The sequence below is a fragment of the Mercenaria mercenaria genome, chromosome 8, assembly GCF_021730395.1.
Source record: "Mercenaria mercenaria strain notata chromosome 8, MADL_Memer_1, whole genome shotgun sequence".
NCBI classification, from domain to species: Eukaryota; Metazoa; Mollusca; class Bivalvia; order Venerida; family Veneridae; genus Mercenaria; species Mercenaria mercenaria.
The window spans coordinates 86,290,744-86,310,721 of record NC_069368.1 but is presented as its reverse complement, the minus strand read 5'-3'; the positions used below and the strand labels follow the sequence as shown (position 1 = coordinate 86,310,721).

The 19,978-nt window shown below is 33.1% G+C and overlaps 1 protein-coding gene and 1 long non-coding RNA gene across 2 annotated transcripts; both read left to right on the top strand.

The window, feature by feature from the left end:
• The first annotated feature begins 2,196 nt into the window (after positions 1-2,196).
• On the top strand, positions 2,197-3,924 carry LOC128559135 (uncharacterized). The gene is made up of 2 exons (XR_008372218.1): positions 2,197-2,686; positions 3,482-3,924. It is a non-coding gene; the product is annotated as an uncharacterized LOC128559135 (long non-coding RNA).
• Positions 3,925-5,699: 1,775 nt separating this feature from the next.
• On the top strand, positions 5,700-7,151 carry LOC123543248 (UDP-N-acetylglucosamine 2-epimerase-like). Its single transcript, XM_045329326.2, has one exon. It carries the CDS (start codon positions 5,700-5,702, stop codon positions 7,149-7,151), a length of 1,452 nt encoding a protein of 483 aa, XP_045185261.2.
• The last annotated feature ends 12,827 nt before the right edge of the window (positions 7,152-19,978 follow it).

The following is a 19,978-nucleotide window of genomic DNA, read 5'->3' as shown; positions in this document are numbered from 1 at the left end:
TAAATACAGTTTAAGGCTGCTTATTGGATTACGTGTATATTGGCGCAAGGTAAAGTTAGCTTGTGTTTTACAGGTCAGTATTAAGTATATTTAGTTTGTTGTTCATTCAGGTTTATGTACAAGAATATCACTTTCTGCCGTGAATATCACTTTCTTTTGACCCATATTTTGAGATAAGTAGAATTTATGAGTCATAAAACAAATATAAATTCATTCCCTCTTTATCAGTGGTCCAGTAATGCACATGTCTGCCTTTTAATGATTTATATGGAGATATATTCCCTCTCTGTAATTAGTTCAGTAATGCTATATTACATCTCTGCATTATGATGGTTTTATATATACAATACTGCATTCTGAGAAATGATATGAAAAATGTTCACTTCAAGATAAATGAATTGCGACCGAGGCGGTAGCTGAGGCTTTTATTGATATATCAAGGGGTGAATATTTTTCATATCACCCCCTTGGGAATACAGTATGCTTATTATATATAAAAGACAAAACATTTGATGGAAATATACTGAAATAATTATTATAAAGTATATTAATAATACCCAATAAAATAAAGAAAAATCCGAATTATTGTGAACTTGCTGTAAGACGTTTTTGAAGCTATTAGTTGATTCAACCGAGATATTCACAAATTGATAAACATCTTGTTTATTATTTTTATGGGCATATTTCACCATTGCGTCATTTCAAAACCGACAGCTTCGAATAACAATGATATTGCATGGAAATTATTGTCTCCAAAACTAATGCAGGTACTTAGTTCAACCTTCAAACAGATTATAGTCTAGTTGAAAAAAAACCACTGCATCACGTTTTATAACTCATCTCAAAACCGACAGCTGTCATGTTCGAATTTTGTTTTGTCATTGCACTCTTCATTTTCATCATATTAATCTTAAAACAATACTAATAAATGCAGTAAACAATACTTTACAGGATACCGTCACTGAAATTACAGTCTTATTTGACTTTTTTCGTGTTGAAAACATTGTTATATTTTATCAAGCCTTTAACCTTTATTTTAACTGAGCCATCAGACCATAAAATAATGTGACTTTTAATCAATATTATCAATAAGACTACATACATGCCTCAAAATGATATATTTAAAACCTTTACTTGACAGCCTATACAAAATAGAACATTTTACCAGCATAAACTTGCATACTACTCTCTTGTCAAATCTGTGAAATGAAAATGTATAATAAAAACAACAGTTTTTGTCACAAATGTTTGTTACATGCTTATTTCTTGAAAATACTGTGCAGTATAAATAAAGACATATAGGACTGTTAAAATATCTATTTTTTATTTTCATTTTCGGTTTGCTTATTGCACCTAATTTTCAAATAAATTGAAAACAAAAATGTATGTGAAAAATGTGCTGGCTGTCTTGGTCTGCAAATCAAATTCCTACATTTTGAAAAATAGAACTTTATCATAGTTGGACATGGATGTCTTATAATTTTTGTTTACTCAAAAACAAATAAGTTTCCTTAGGCACAAATTAAATTGTACAAAGTGATATGAATAATTGTTTTAGAATGACAGTCACACCCAAGTCAAATGGTTACAATGTGACAGAATGGTTCAGATATAAAACTCTGTAATAACCAGAAACTCTCCTTGTTGAAGAGTATCGTATTATGAACAGCTGTTGAAGGAAAACTGTAACCGAAGGTATAGTAAGTTGTTAATTGACAAGTGTTCGCCAAAGTAGTGTCCAGCACTGGAAGGTCAAACATCCAGCCATTGTGTGCAACCAAAATACATTTTTAAATTTCTTTAACCAAGTAAAGAAATTCAGCGGTGCTGCTTTGATTGTTAGCAGGACAATAGGGATTCCTTTTAAAGTCTTGCTTGTTCAACCATATTTAACAATCCATGTCAATTGTCGAGTTTCAGTTATAGGCATTTTAAAAAAAACATAAGCTAAATGATGCTCAAGGGTGTAGTCCCGCCGCATCAATCTGGATTACATGTGGAACAAGATCATCACAAACTGAAAAGTATCAATTCAGTATTTGTACATTATGTGTATTGTTAGGTTGTTAGGAATATATACATTTATGACTGTCTGGAAATTTATATTTTTACTGAATACGAAAACATTACTACATCAAAGGATTGGGCCAGGCTAGAACAGCTGATTTAGCTGGAACACTGGATAGCTTCATGTCACAAATTGACATACGGGCCTTATTTTATATGTATTGTAAATGCAGGTATTGCATCATCTTTTTGTAAATTTTTGAGTTATTGAGGTAAATGTCAGATTTCACGCATGAAATACCTCTCATGTTTTTCTGTATTTCATAACTTAAATTTCCATGTAAATTCCATTAAATTCTGTTCAGTAATAAGAAAGTTGATATTTTATAAACTTCAGTAATTTATGTTTTTATCCCCAAAACCACTATAATGGGCCTCAAATTGTCAATTTCAATTCGCGCCAAATTAGTTAGATTTCCCGGCTATATCGTGAATCCCGTGAAAATGACAATAGTCATAGCTCACGGCTTAGCCGTGAATCCCATGAAATTTAGTATTTGGCGGGACATTATCCTTTAAATAGACTGGACTAGATATGCCTTGCGCACACCACCTTACGACATTATAGACGAATCTATGTCTGAATTATTTTCTTGCTAGAAATTTATGCTCGATCGAGGTAAGAAATTTATTTGTTAGATTTTTGTATGATTTTTGCATTACGATTTTTATTTGGTAAATTTTTGTTCATTCTACAGAATTCTGTAACATTTACTTTTCGGCATATGATTTTGGCTAGTTTCGGTATGTCAGGATGATTTATTAAATTTTTCAGACTTTTGTAAATTATTTCGAAAGAGGAATCTAAAATGTTTCATTTATATAAGATGTAAAATTTGGACTGAAATTTGTAACATGATATTTATAAAGTACTTTGTTTCAAAAACTTATGTCAAACATTTCGTTATTATGGAACGCCATTACTGCATTGTATTGTTATGTATAAATCTATCTGGCAAGTCTAGTGCCATGTTTGTAATATATTATTGTAATTTGTAATTGTGTGCCAGTCTATAGCACATCTAATTAATGTCCGTTGTAGTGTATGGCATTAGATATTATATGGATGCCAACTCTCATATAACGTTTGATTTACATTGAATTTTGTTAATTTGTAGTTGTAAATAATGGCTGCAGTTTATCATGTCCGTGTCTATAATGTTTCATCATATACTTTTCATATCTTTTTCATACTTTAACTTTAGTCTTTTAAGTAAGTAATCTTTGTAATAATGGAAGTAATAAGTGACGTATTTTAATCATGTGACGTCTGAACTTAGTAGCACATATATTTTGTATAAGTAGCACGTATTATTTATGGGAGCCTACGGAGGTATGGTGTACCCAAAGGAGCAGTTTTATGCCCTGACTTATTTGTTTTGCTATGGTGCTTACCATATGTTATATATTTTAGCTTCTTCCGCCAGACGATTTTTCCTGGTGATGTCATAACCCGGAAGTACAATGCCCGAGGTTCACTTGTCTTCACTCGCCTGGATGTGATATTCCCAGCGCAGAGCTTTCGTCCCATGGTTGTGCCGTAAACCGCAAAGACGATGATTTTTGTTATCCTCTGAAGTCAGCTCAGGGATGCAATCACCTACCACCATAGGGAGCCAACACGGAATCAACGTATTCACGGTTTAAAGGGACTGAATTTAGAGATCTGTTTTGTTTGTGCTACTTAAAGTTCACAATTACATTAAAGACCTGTGTCACGTCAGATTAGAATGGACTATAAGAACTTTTGTATCTAGAGATACTGAAATTTTTTTTTTTCTTTCTGATAATCAGTTTTTTTTTTCTTTTCATATCTATTCATTGTTAATAATCATCTTTTGTAAATAAATTTGTAAATATTGTAAAGGGTGTTGATTTGTTCTGATGGTTACTGTCGCCGGTACGGCCTTTCCTGTCACACTTCAATTTCAAGGAGTTGATATTTATAGTGGAGTGTAGTATTGTCAACAAATGTAACAAGAGGATCATGATGAACCTACATCGCTCACCTCTTAAACTTGGCCTTGTAGTCATAACGATAAACATTCGGACCAAATATTATGAAGATAAGGTCACAAATGTGGCCTCTACAGTGTTAAGCTTTTCCTTTCAATAGTGTGGTGACCTAGTTTTTGACCCCGCATAACCCAGCTTCGAATTTAGCCTAGGAGTCATCAAAATAAACATTCTTACCATGTTTCATGAAGATAGGGTCATAAAAATGGCCTCTAGAGTGTTAACAAGCTTTTCCTACAATTTCGTCTGGTGACCCAGTTTCGAACTTGGCCTATAGATTATCAAAATAGTCAGTCTGTGCAAGTTTGTATCAAATCAAAGAATAAATGAAATCTTTATATGAATAAAAACAATTGCCTGTTCAGAAGCAGTAACTCTAGAAACCATAGTGGAATCTAGCTGGTTTTCAAAAGTAGCCGATATCTTAATGTGATTTAAGTCGTGCGTTAAGTATGGTCAGAACGAAATGTAAAATGTTACTTCTATCGTGTTCACAAATTAATAATTTACAAATTTTGGCTCTTTCAGGGGTCAATCGAGGCCTTAACTCTTGTGAGTGTAGCCTTTGCATAAACATTAATCATATATCACATCCTCGTATGAAACTGTTTGGCCTAAATGTTGCTTTGTTTCTTGTACATGTCACAAGAAAAATAATCTGTCTGAAGTAATATGTTTACATCTTATCGCGGTCTGCATCTCTTCCTTTGAAAGCATGTTTGACCGCTAATATAAATCATGTACCCCAATATAATAAAGCTATGCCCTCACCTATGCTCCGTTACGTAGATTTATAGGGCACATTTTTAAATAGTCGTATGTCGTAGACAAGAGACTTTTTATGGGTAATTCTTTTCCTGTTAACCACAGAGGGTTCGAACAACTCTGGAACCCATGATGTGGCCAATTTTCGCAAGGAACCGAGATATTATGCCAATACAGGTGTTTGCAAGTTTAAATAAAATCGGTTCTAAAATGTTCGTTATAAGCACAACTGCCTTGGTGTTTACATAAACAGCTTCAAAATTGTTGTACCAATCAAAATCAATGTTCCAGACCATCGCCTGCATCGTAATCGACTTATATAATTCTAAAAGAAGACTACATTCCTCTTTCTATTAAATTATATTTCTGTTTGAAACAGTACATATACTTTTCTTTACTTTAAATTGGTTCTACATTTTTGCAGAAGTATTTTTGATTTTGTATTGTTAATATCAACGCCTGTCTTCTTACACATATTTTAAACTGCTGTGTTTAAATACTGGATTTGACAAATGAAGAAATGTGTAAAACGATATAAGGATTTGATTACTAAAATTTTAAGAGCAATTCCAACGCAGGAGGTTCAGCACAAGATATCGTAAATGAACTGAATCTGCATTACCAAACTCAAACGTTCATTTGAAATGGTTAAATCGCATACCAATATGAAGAAAAGACAAACTATGTGCTCCAGCCAACAAACTAATATCATTCATTTAAGATGAGATCAAGCAAATAGATGAAAACGAAATATGTTTAACTACTGGTGGAATTATCACCGAAGATTGTATCGGATGTATCTGAAATAATTCCTCATCTTTCCGAAGTTCGTAGGTGGGAAAATCGTAAGAATGCAAACTGAAGGTGACAACACCAGAACAGCAAGTACTGCTGAAAGTGGACATCAAGTACAAGATTTAGGTCCAATCTGTTGTTTTTCGCAAGAGTCATTGAAAAGACCACATGTATCAAAAACTTCTAATTGGAAAGCATACAGCGATCATATAGACGATTTGAAATTGTCTACGTATGACATTGAAGATTGCAAATTTATTGACGATGCACCGTTAGTAAACACAGAATTTCAAGAATTACATACGAATGTGGTTCAGAATAAGCAAAGAAAAGCAAAACATGAACATGAGACATCAGTTAGTAGTAGAGAGTTAAAAACCGGCAATTCCCATCATGGTTTGGTATTTGTGACATGTACGCGTGCAGATTTTTCAAAAATGACTCCGTTGTTGTTCGAAGCACTTACAACGGACTTTCCTGTAACAATATGGGTTTCTGGGATGCATTTACAAGTAGACTTTGGTTCTACCTATATGGAAATTGTCAAAAGATTTTCATCTACGCGTGCAAAAATTGTGTTCAGACCAAACCACTCGAAATCGATGAGTCAAACATTTATTAACACAGCGGACGCTTTTAATCGTTGGCTACATCATTCGACCGATATGGTTTTTGTACATGGAGACCGAATTGAAAGTCTCGCTTGTGCTACAGTTGCGGTGCTTCAAAACATAAAAGTATGTCACATTGAAGGGGGCGAGATAAGCGGTACGGTCGATGAATCTCTCCGTCATGCAATTACAAAGTTGTCACACATACACTTCGTATCGAACGAATCTTCACGTCTTCGACTTTTACAGTTGGGAGAAAATGATGCACGCATACATGTCATTGGATCTCCTGAAGTTGATGCATGGTTGAAAAACAATGTCACATTTTCAGATGTTAAATCACGCTATGAAATCCTTTATGAAGAACAAGATTACTTGGTCCTACTTTTCCATCCGGTCACTATAAATTTTGATGAACGTGAAATCAAACACGTAGTCGATTGCTGCATTATGTCAGAACTTAACTTCGTTGTCATAAAATGCAATAACGATACAAATTTCGAAACGATTTTAAAGGAATACGAGCGATTTGAACACAATCAACATTTCAGATGTTTATCATCTTTGAGATTTGAACATTTCATATCACTAATAAAACACTCGAATGGTCTCATTGGAAATTCCAGCGTCGGTGTTCGTGAAACTCCCATTTTGGGTATCCCTTCGCTAAATATTGGCTGCCGTCAACAAAATCGTTCAACTGAAGCCAAATCTATTATTCATATACCCGATTATAGAGACTTGTCCGTTGCCACTTTGAAAGAAATGAAATACATTCCGCATACACAACCTGTAATGGAGTTTGGCTCCAAAGGCGGTGCTAGTCGTTTTGGCGATTGTCTTCGCAACTTTGACATGAAGGCAATAAATATACAGAAATATTTCGTAGACATGTAACACACTGGATAACCGGCTATCCTGACGCCCGCTGGAAATGTAACCCAGCTGGAAATGTAACCCAGCTGTAAATCGGTAGGTAAAATGTTTCATTTGTTTCTAGTAATACGAAGCTATTTCTCGCAAATCAACTTGACAGTTTTGTCAAGGAATGACCATGGGTTACATTTACAATTTCTGGGCCAGAGATGATCCTTATGTTTTGAGATATTCGCTAACAACTTCTTCAGTTTGAAAAATCGAGCAGAAATCCAAAGTTCTGCGCAAACTGTTTTGTTTATGAACAACCTGTGAAAACTTTTATCATCTGGTTTAACAGATGTGTCCTTTCGGAATACCCGTGTGAAGTTTACGGGTTCTACGTTATTCCGTTATTCCTGAAAAGGTATATTAGCCGATAAATAGGCATGGTCGAAAAAGAAAGACTGTCGAAAACGGCCGCTAGTGCTGTCATTGAACTCAGATGTTAACATTTATAGACTATCCATTAACTCCGATGATTTTGAATAATTTTGTATGTAAAAAGTATTACTGGCAGCGATTTGACGGAAACGTAATTACTTTTAAAAATGGCACTTTCATTTCAAGAGGCTTTAGGACTACAGTTAAACCTGTCTATAAAGACCACCATTTGGAGAGCCAAAAAAAGGACTTTATTGAGAGGTGGTCTTTATTCACAGGTTAAATTACACTATAAATGTTAAAATGGGAAACAAAATATGTGGTCTTTAGAGCCAGATGGTCTCTGTTCAGAGGTGGTCTTTAACACAAGTTTGACTGTATATTCCTTTACACCCTGGTTGAATTTTAACCTATTTCAGGCGTTCTTGCCAATTTTTCCTGCCATGCGAAAGCCAACCATATATCTTTTTGCAGTTACACCGAAGCAATATAGTACATATTGCCTTTTGCCAGCTTTTGATTTTGGAGGAAAACCACTACAGGTGCCTCCGGGCTACTACAGAAAGTAATTTCACCTCGGGTTTTGCAAGTGCAAATCATTGCTTCTGGTCGTCAGTCCTTTGAATTTAGTTTGAAGAATTCAGTATCTTTAACGAATCTTAAATGCTCGTTATTGTTTTGAAAAGTGTTCTTAGTGCGATGCTTGATAGATGTATAATCTTATTTGCTCATACATAATCATTTAATTGCTCCCAATGTAAATCTGCCATTTTGTTTCATTCATAAATACCTTTTCAACAAATACCAGTTTATTCATGGTCTAAAACTGCAAGTTGTTGATGTATAGAGGCAAACGATTGAAAACGATTATTTCAAATCTAAATAAGCAGAACTTTGCAAAATCTCACATGACTGTTAATTAGTTATTTCTTAACATGACAGCCACATGTATAATTTCAATCCTAAAATGCAATGACAACAATGGTACAGTTCCTTATATTTTTAGCTCACTTGAGCCAAAGGCTCATGGTAAGCTTTTGTGACCGCTCAATGTCCGGCGTACGTCGTGCGTCATCCGTCGTCCGTCCGTCAACATTTTCTAAAAATATATTCTTCTTGAAAAGCACACGGCAGAATTACACCAAACTTCACAGGAATAATCCTTGGGTGGTCCCCTTTCAAAATTATTCAAATTATCTCCCTAGGGTTAAATATGGCCCCGCCCCGGGGATCACATGTTTTATATAGACTTATATATGGAAAACTTTGAAAATCTTCTTGTACAAAACCACATGACCTAGGCCTTTGATATTTGGTATGTAGCATCATCTAGTGGACTTCTACCAAGATTGTTCAAATTATCCCCCTAGGGTCAAATATGGCCCCGCCCCGGGTGGCACACGGTTTATATAGACATATAGGGAAAATTTTGAAAAACTTCTTGTACAAAACCGCATGGCCTAGCCTTTGATATTTGGTATGTAGCATCATCTAGTGGTCCTCTACCAAGATTGTTCAAATGATTGCCCTAGGGTCAAATATGGCCCGGCCCGGAGTTCACAAGTTTTAAATAGACTTATATAGGAAACAAATGTTTAAAATTCTTCTTGTCTGAAACCACAACATTTAGACCCTTGATATTTGGTTTGTAGCATTGTCTTATTGTTCTCTACCAAAATTGTTTAAATTGTACACCTTGGGTGAAAAGAGGCCATGCCCTGGGGGTCCCAAGTTTTATACAGACTTATATAGGAAAAAGATTTAAAAATCTTCTTGTCAGAAACCATACGGCCTAGGCTTTTGATATTTGGTATGATGCATTGTCTAGTAGTCCTCTGCCAAAATTGTTTAAATTATGCCCCTGGGGTTAAAAGTGGCCCCACCCTGGGGTCACTTATTTATTATGTAAGTTATATAGGAACACTATTTAAAAATCATCTGATCCTATTTCTAAGACTATTTAGTCATAATTACCTGATGACCCCAAGTAATATGATGTCACTTGACTGTGACCTTGACCTACTGACCTACTTTTTTTTTTGATACAGCCTTGAATTTTTGATGACATAAACAGTTTTGCACACAAATCGTAAAACTGAATTTCATTGACCATGAATGTGACGTACTGACTTTCTTAATATTTTATCATCAGTTTGACATTTGAAACATGTAGCTCATATTACTCAGGTGAGCGATCCAGGGTCATCATGACCCTTTTCTTCTTTTATTTCTGGTTGTGACTGATCCTCGTAAAGCCTTGCAGATGTTAGAAAACTGTCATCTGTTGTACAACGTCTGTCCACGCTGTCCTTTGATAGGGATATAACATTATCGCTTGTTACACTTATTTTGCACTCTTTTGGAATAATACCCTCAAAACTTTACTTCTATACCCGAATTTTAAAGTTTTAGATTTCATTTTTTTCTCTTTGTACTTCAGGCATTTGTGGTCATGATTTTTGATAAGGACCATGCATAAGTGTATACGAACTGTTTACTGACTGCAAGTATACACATCTTACACAAATGAAAGACGAAAGAAATCGCAAAAACACAGACAGTCTAAACAGATACAAAATATACACAAGGAAGAGGCAGTACGGGGCATATAACATGTCTACAAAACAGTTTTTTAATTTCTTTTATACAGCTGTATTCTCGATAGCCGACAGCTGACTTCAACGACTGCCTATTTCAAATAGAGCGGCCGTTTTTGACTGTCTTCTTTCATCGACAATGCCTATTTAACGACTATTATACTTTTTCAGGAATAACGTAGAATCCAGAAACTTCACACAGGTGTTTCGAAAGGACACATCTGTTAAACCAGATGATAAAAATTTTCACAGGTTGTTCATAAACAAAACAATTTGCGCCAAACTTTGGATTTTTGCTCGATTTTTCAAACTGAAGAAATTGTTAGCAAATATCTCAAAACATAAGGACCGTTTTTGGCCCAGAAATTGTAAATGTAAGCCATGGTCATTCCTTGACAAAATTGTCAAGTTGATTTGCAAGAACTGGCTTCATTCAATTAGAAATAAATAAAAAAAAACTTTACCTACCGATTTACAGCTAGGTTACATTTCCAGCGGGAGTCAGGATAGCCAGTTATCTAGTGTGTGTAACATCACCATGTCATTAAAAACATTCACAACGTTAACAATAATGTCAAAGTAGCCGACGGTCTTGTGACATAAAATTTGCTCAGCTTCTGTTCTCTTCAATTGTTTCGCGCTACATGTTTGCTATTTGTGTGCTAATTTTTTTTCATCCGGAAAATAATAAAGCTCTGATGTGCAAAACTGTTACATTAATGGCTGTGTATTAGTGTGAAAGAGGCATGGTATCAACAAAACTGCAACAGATGAACGATTATTTTATTAGTCACAATTTTATTTTTAGGCAAACAAATGTTTGATGAATATCTTGAGAAAAATAACAGCCGATTTGACTACATTAAACTACGAACAAAGATAATGAATGAGCAGAACAAATACAGAAAACTTGCAAAGAAAAGAATATGTCAGAAAAAATGGTATTTTCATATTATTTTGCCAACTGGTATCAAATATATTTTAATATTAAATCTTGCTTAGCAGTAAGTGCGCAGAGGAGCTTCGAGATGAATTGTTCCTTGGTTTATTTTATCAAACACTTGAAGATTTTACATATTTTCCGCCGAAACATTTTTACTTATACTGTAACTACTGAAATAGAATGTTAAATGTCGCACAATTTTTATTGTTAATGAACTCAGTTTAATCAAACTACTTTTTATAACACAAACATTTCATAAATGTTTGATAATACCACTGATTATCTTTAAGCTGAATATACGAAAATTCCAGAAATATTTTGTGAGCGTCAGGGATATACCATATCATCATAGAATGTCTATAAAATATTATTATTCCTATTTAAGAATGTAACATTTTCTTGACCCTTTGTGTAGTTGTACACTCATGTCAGCTGGTTAATGTTGTGAATAATGGCTTTGGTTGTATTAAAGCACTGTGCAGAGCATGTTGCTCGACGGCACAACAACAAAAGTGAAACAAACACAATACAATGATTTATATTGCTTTAAACTTACACAGTTTATATAGCACAAACAATACATACATACATACATACATGGGATGTGAAAAGGTTAATACTGTAGTCGAGATGTTAACTGGACATTTGCTTTGTTGACAATGATCTGAAATTTCAGGTATATTAATAGACAATCAATTTGTGTATAATAAAAAGGCGGAACCGAAACATTCACAAATTATATTGAACATCGTACCTCAATGCGCTAAATTAGATATCTATTTTATGCTAACTGATGGAATACTGTATACTTTCAGTGAGATATAATCTGTATCACTCACTGCATATCACTCACTGTAAATTATATAGCTTTTGCCGATCTACGTGTACATTGTGTATAACTTTTAAATCATTTCCTTAAAACAGGCTGAAAATTGTAGTTGCATTTTGTTCTTTATAGTTTATTTTTCGATTCAATTTAATTTTCTCAGTGAGAATTTCATAACGTTAAGCAGCATGAAATAAAGTAAGGTGAAACTTTATGTCGTGCGCGTCTTTCTAACGTCACAACCCGTCTGACGTCATGTTCGTTTACGCGCGTCTGTTTTCCGCACTGAGATTAAAATTTGTTGCTAAATGCATATCTCAACATAACTAAGCTTAAAATAAAACGACAAAATGTTAGTTTTTCTTAAATATAGAATATCTCAGATCAAAATGAGAACAATTTTACATTTTCACTCGCGCTACGCGCTTATGAAAATATTTGAATTTTTCTCACTTGTCAGTGAGATATATTCCATATTCACTCAAAAAAACAAATATCCTCTATTTAAAGGCATCTTTCCGCTTTTCAAAGACATGCATATTTATTCCATACAATATAAGGCGGGTGTAAAGTTTGGGCGACAAAAGGTTGTGATGGGACACTGAAATATAACTAGTGCACAAACTCAATACATACACAAAGTGTGCGAAAGTAAAAATGTTATCTTATCTTTTTATCCTATTGCAGCAACGAATATATACGTGTACATTTCCCTTTTTGCATATGCATGCCCACACATGCCATTTTAATGATTTTTCACACTTTAAATCAATGATTTATCAATATACTTGAAGAAATCAAATTCGAACATCGTACTATTTTATGTATCCTTAGACATGTTTGGAATATCATTTGAGTTTTCATTAGTGTCGACCTTGTTTGTAAATCAGTGTCGCGTAGTAACACATTTCACATTGCATCCAGATTTCGAAACATAAAAGAGAAATATAGAGACCCTGCAATATATACCATATAGAATCACTTAGAGATGTGTCAGAGTTTCAGCAATATTAAATACTTTTGACCTAACATTGCTGAACAAAACGTAACGAAACGAATATGGTCTTCAAACTGGATTAGAACAAAAGAAGTTATCATATAAGAAGACATCAATAATTCTTAACAAGAATAAATCTTATTTCCTACCGACATGTATGAACAACTACTAAGTGTAACACGAGTTACATTACGTTTTGCTAAGTACATATATCATGGCGATTGTATTAACATTTCTTATTTGTTTATGACATATAAGCTTTTAACAAATCCATCAATTGAACATAAGCGAATGTAAAGACTGGCTATTTATGAAAAGTTTGTTATACTTTGTGACATTTTGACCATTTATATAATATGTGACTACATGGTATACATACATTATATATTATATATATATTGCTCACAATTTGTCTTACATCAATGTAATCAGGAAATAAATCGGGTCATTCGTCTGCAAAACATGTGTTTTTGTTTTTGTAGTTTCTACCATCCTGTTCTACCTCGTCTATCTCGAATGTCGCCATTTATGGATTGATTTAAACTAATGACAAGCTTAGTAAATAAAAACAACATAAAGGAGTACTTTTAATTTATATAAAATGTAGAATATATCGTCTGCTTGGAACTGACGGTTTTATAAAAAATGACTTTTTGGCAATTCTGGCTAATAAAATCCCATTTCATTATTCTAAGTAAGTTTTGCTGTAAATTTCACCTCTAAAAGTATTCTTTTTTGAAAACTCAGAAAAATCACTAACTACATATACCAATTTGATAAGTGCACTTAGTATAGTTTGTGCGAAAACTGTACTCAGTGCAGTTAGTATAGATTTTTGTTTCTATTTCTTGCTATAGTTATTGAAAGTTGTTAATGCAAAATGTGGACTAATTACACTCAGCCTACTTTTTGCATTTAATTAAATAAATATTCTTTTCTTTTTAAATAATTAGTGTAATAAGTGTACTATATGCAGAAAATATATTTGAAAATACATTTACAATATTTATTGAAGAACAATTTAGTGACATTGAAAACAATCCAGCAAATTCATATTCTTTTCATAATGAAAAAGCAATAAATGTTAAACCTAGAAAATCACATTAGGGCAAACATGATGAAAATTCATGGGATAAAATATCATTAAAAGTCGAAAAAATCTCTGGTAAAAACTATGTTACTGCAAGTGGGAAAATAACACTTTGAAGTAGAATTGTGGAACAGGATGTGAAACGCAAATGCCACACAAACGTTTCTTACACAGAAAGATAAACATGTTTCATATTTTTTGGAGAATGAGGGGTCAGAGTTAGGGTTAGGGTTAGGTTTAGGGTCAGGATAGGGATAGGGTATTAGTTAGAGGAAGAATCCGTGCATAAAAGCGTTCACGGAAGTATGTTTGCGCATGCGCGAGAAATGCATTATTGGTAAAATAGTTAGGGTTAGTGTTAGGGTATTAGGGATAGGGACAGGGTATTAGTGAGAGGAAGATTATGTGCGCTATGTTCACGGAAGTATGTTTGCGCATGCGCGAGAAATGCATTATTGGTAAAATATGTCATCATGCGATGGCGTGCTCTAGTTGGCTGAATTCAAAGTTGTTGATAAAGAAGACGCCATTTTTAGTTACATAGTGAATGCAGTAGGAATATAGAAGCGTAATATTTTTGATTTTTTTGCATTAACGAAAAGGTAAGAAATGTATAATTAATTGGAATTTTACGAGCAAAGATGTTTCTGTTTGTCTGCTGCATTTATTTCCGAAAGAAATATCATAAACATGCATAAAATTGCTCACAGGTGTTATTGAATAAACATGCATGACGGGTAGCAGTGCTGATTTGGTCGTTTTAATCATTTTTATATAGGAAATCAGTGCTCGAATCCGTTTTCGGGACGAAAATGGCACTGTTGGGACCATTGTCCGTCTGTAGGTCTGTCTGAACGAACTCGCCGTGCGTTCGTGCGTTCGTACTAGTCTCATTGCATATAGAATACGTCATAAGGTCACGTGAGTTATGGAGCTATAAATAGTTGCCATATGTCACATGACGTGTGATACTACACCATATTCTTAAACCCTAAAAGTGAAAGAAAACCCAAACCCATGACTCTTACCCTTGACCGACAATTTTGCTTGAACCTAAGTCGTACCAAAATCCCAACCGAGGGTTAGGGTTAGGGTTAGGGTAAGGGTTTAGGGTTTAGGGTTAGGGACTGGACTGGGACGGGACAGGGACATAATAGTGACATACTTGGGAGAGACTAGGGACAGACTGGGGACAGGACAGGGACGGGACAGGAACAGAATAGGGACAGACCGGGGACAGACTAGGGACAGACTGGGGACAGGACAGGGACAGTATAGGGACAGACTGGGGACAGACTGGGGATAGGACAGGGACGGGACAGGGACATAATAGGGACAGACTGGGTACAGACTAGGGACAGACTCGTGTCAGGTCAGGGACAGCCTGGTTAGTCATCACTACATCAATCGATCAGTCAATTAGTCATCGTATATTTGAAATGGGTCAAAGTTATTGATAACTTCATCAATCAATCGATCGTTTAATCATCAGTACTTTAATCATTCAGAAAAGTATTCACTTTTTCATCTGTCACTTAGTCATCAGTACTTTTAACGATGACAAATTTATTCATCACTTCATCAGTCAATCAGTCACTTAGTAATCAGTACTTTCAATGTTAACAATTTATTCATCACTTCATCAGTCAATCAGTCACTTAGTCATCAGTACTTTTAACGATGAAAAACTTATTCACTACTTCTTCAGTCAATCAGTCACTTAGTAATTAGTAGTTTGAACGTTATCGATTTAGACATCACTTCATCAGTCAATCAGTCACTTAGTCATCAGTACTTTTAACGACGAAAAACGTATTCATCACTTCATCAGTCAATCAGTCATTCACTCATAAAGACTAACAATGTTGGAAAAGTAAGTCATCACTGCATCAGTCCATCTATCATTTAGTAATCATGACTTTCTAAGTTGGAAAATTTAGTCATCACTGCATCAGTCAATCAATCATTTAGACATCATGTTTTTCAAGGTAAGAAAACTTATTCATTACTTCATCAGTCAATCAGTCATTCACTCATCAAGACTTTCAGTGTTGGAAAAGTTAGACATCACTGCATCAGTCAATCTATAGTTTAGTCATCATGACTTTCAATGTTGGAAAAGTTAGTCATCACTGCATTAGTCAATCAATCATTTATTTATAATGATTTTCAAGGTACGAGAACTTATTTATCACTGCATCAGTCAATCGATCAGTTTATCATCATGACTTTGAACATTGAAATACGTCTAAAATATGAACGTTATAAAATGTCGTACAAACCTAGTACCCTAACCCTAACCCTAATTGGAAATATCTTCGTGAAATGATAACACAATCTGTAGATACACAGCAAAATAATATAACTTTTAGAATAACAGCTGTTGTAAAAAAACCTCGAACATGTGTTTGTTTATTTACAACGACCTGATAAAAGTAATTTACAAGAACATAATCCACATTTATTAGATACATCTAAAATTAATGCAAATAATAAGTGTAGGCTGGAATCTTGCCGTCTTGAAGTTGGTAATGGTGTTTTTATCCAGAAACGGAATATACAAGTATATCAAGAATTTATGATGATGTTCTGAATTATTTTCATAAACAAATTAATAAAACCACTGGAAGTCTTTTAAATTTATCAAATTTTAAAGAATTGTTTGGATTTGTTCATTTTAACTTAGAATTTAAAAAGGAAGGAATTACAGAAGATCCTAAGCATTTTACATTAACAGCTAAAGTAAATATTCCGCCAGCAGCTTTTATAGTACAATATTATCTAATGTTGGAGGAGAACTTCTATTTGAATGCAATTATTCTCAGAAAGAAATTGAAACTATATGTAAATCCAACATTTTTATGAAAGATTTATTAACAGCTTGGGTAAATATTAATACACAGGACAACAATAAGAGCATAAGTAAACAGGTAATATGGAATAACACAAGCATAAAACTTGAAAATAAAACATTTTTCTATAAAGACTGTTACGAAAAGGGAATAAAGCATTTGGAACATTTATTTGATTACAGAACAAAAGCTTTCTATACTTTTGACGAATTTAAATTTTTATATAATATAGAAAACAATCAATTCTTGAAGTACTACAATCTTATAGCAAGCATTCCACAAACTTTTTAACAGGTGCTTAAGCAAGAGAATATATCTTATGCACGAAATGAGCCAAATAAACTACTTTACGACACGCAAATAAGAAACAGACCAAAACCAATAATTAAGTCAGAAATGAAATGGTCAGCGATTATATCAGAGAACCCCTCTTGTTGGTCAAACATATACATGCAATCACAGAAAGCAACAATAGATACAAAAATACGAAGTTTTCAATACAAACATCTGATGAGAATTCTCCCAACAAACAAATCATTATTTAAATACAAATTAATAGAATCAAATTTATGTTATTTCTGCAATATGCTTGTTGAAACTTTAGAACATATGTTTTGGGAGTGTAACTGTGTACAACAACTATGGAACAAACTACATATTTACCTTGACAAGAAAAATCTCAAAATACAATTTAGCTTAGAGGTAGTCAGTTTTGGTATCGCTGAAAGGAACGTAAAACGAAAGAATGTGATAAACTTTATAATATTTCTAAAGAAATCTTACATTTTTCAAATCAAAAGTAGAAAACAAACACTCAGTTTTGACAGTTTCATATCATATCTTAAAATCAGGATAAAACTTGAAAAGGAAATTGCATTATCAAATGACAAAATAAACCAACATAATATCAAATGGTCTGGTTTTGAGGTATGAATGTAGATGCTGTTGGCTATAATAATAATAAAAAAAAGAAAATATCTTACATATTTTATTCTTCATCTATATAATAAAATGATACTTTCTAGAAAGTGTGCTTACAAATTGATTTTTACATGATTGTAGCATAAATAACCATTACAATTTTTAGACAATTATATGAGTTTGGAGACGATCTAAACTTTCCATACATCTACTCTTTTTAACGTTTTTTCTCTCTTACATTTTTTGTTCTCTAATATTTTTTTTTCATCTAAAAATATATATATAGAAAAAGTCTTCTTTTGACATCTAATACTACAAATGTTTGTTTATTTAGATGACCACAAAATAGTTGTTTTGTATATCTATTGTTAGAAATATTTGTCCAAGTCATCATATTTTGTAAATGTATGAAGATTGAAAAATAAATTATAAAAAAAAAATATTCCGCCAGCAGCTAATAATCGTGTTTACGCAATTGTATTTTTTGAAGAAACAGTTGAAATAAATACAATTGGAAATGAACATGTTATTGTGTAAATAAAATATATATAAAATATATAATGACATCAAATAATATGGAACATAAAGTAAATTTAACAGATGGACAGAAAAAAAATAGCACAAGCTTATAATAATAAAATTCCACATACTTTTAGATTAAAACATGAACAATTACGTGGAAACTTTACTTTACTTTTAATATAAACAGAGATTAATCAAACTGAGAAGTCTATTAGAAATAAGAAGGGATTAGAAATTACAATTTCGAAAAAATAAATGTCCAGTCAAGGTCAAAATGGCGGATTTTTAAGAGCTTTGGCTGGTCTCTTAAGCCGAAAAGTACTTCGGGCAGCTGCAAAAATAGCTTCAAAAGTATTAGGACCGTAAGACATTGGAGCCCTCTCTGGTCTTGCCAGTACTGGTGTTAGTAAAATACTTGGACATGGTATGATTTCGGTAGCTAATGATAAGAGAAATATGATATCACCATATCTTACACCTTATCAAAGAAAACAATTAAGGGAATCTAGTGTAATTAAATTAACACAAAAACAAAAACAAGACGGCGGTTTTATTAGTACGATTCTTGCTAGTCTAGGGATACCTTTGATTACATCCCTGTTAAGTGGTAAGGGCATGCAAATTGACTCTTAAAGAAGACCTTACAGACGAATTCCTATTGTCAAAAAAAGTAACATTTATAAACAAACCTATTTCTTTGATGAAATTGAACAATGGGTAAAACAATTAAATATTAAAAACTTTAGGGGTGTATTTAGTAGAAATAATTTATCAAAAACAAAGCGGACCAAGGCTTTTAGTAAGGAGTGCGGAATAATTAATTTAGATAATTCTATCGGACCCGGAACACACTGGGTTTGTTATGTAAATAAAATATACTTTGATCAAACGAAGGGTTTTCTTCATAGTACTTTGTACTTTGACCCATTTGGACTTCCTCCACAAAAAGAGGTAATTAGTTATATTCCGGATGAAAAGTATAACAACATACAATATCAAGACAAAACAAGAGTATTTTGTGGTTATTATTGTTTACTTTTCATAAACATGTTACAAGATTGTATAAACATTTATGATTTATTGTATAAAATACTAAAAATTAATAATGTAAAACATAAAGAACAAACAAGTGTGAATTATTTTATATCTCAATGCAACATGTAATCTAAAAATAAGCGTTTACACTGCAAACGTTACGATAAATAAAAGTACAAATACATAGAAATTTCACTTATGTTAAAAAGAAACTTGAACATTGTACACAGAAGTGACGTGCGTTTACACTGTAAACGTTACTAAAAATAAACTTGAACATTATAAATGGAATTCTTACATAGAATCATACTTTAAAAGCTGATTTTGTTACCAATTCAACTCTGTACATATTTCTTCAATTAATTTCCTGTTTTTAATTAAAGTTCCAATATTTAAAGTACACTTCAATAAATTTTTATGTTTCTCAATTAATTCATAAACTAAAATCAGGTTTCGACAGGAATCTGTGTAAGGTATACCTTTGATATGAAAATAAAGTTATAGATCACAATCCTTTGGGGAGTTAATTTTATTCTTTAATTATGAATCCAATTTTATATGTATAAAAAACTATATGCCGTGTGTTCCTGCATATCTGCTGATCTAAACTTTTAATGCTTTCAATACATTTATCCTGATTTG

Coding starts and splice junctions, on each gene's coding strand:
- LOC123543248 (XM_045329326.2), top strand. CDS start 5,700: ATGCAAACTGAAGGTGACAACACCAGAACAGCAAGTACTGCTGAAAGT.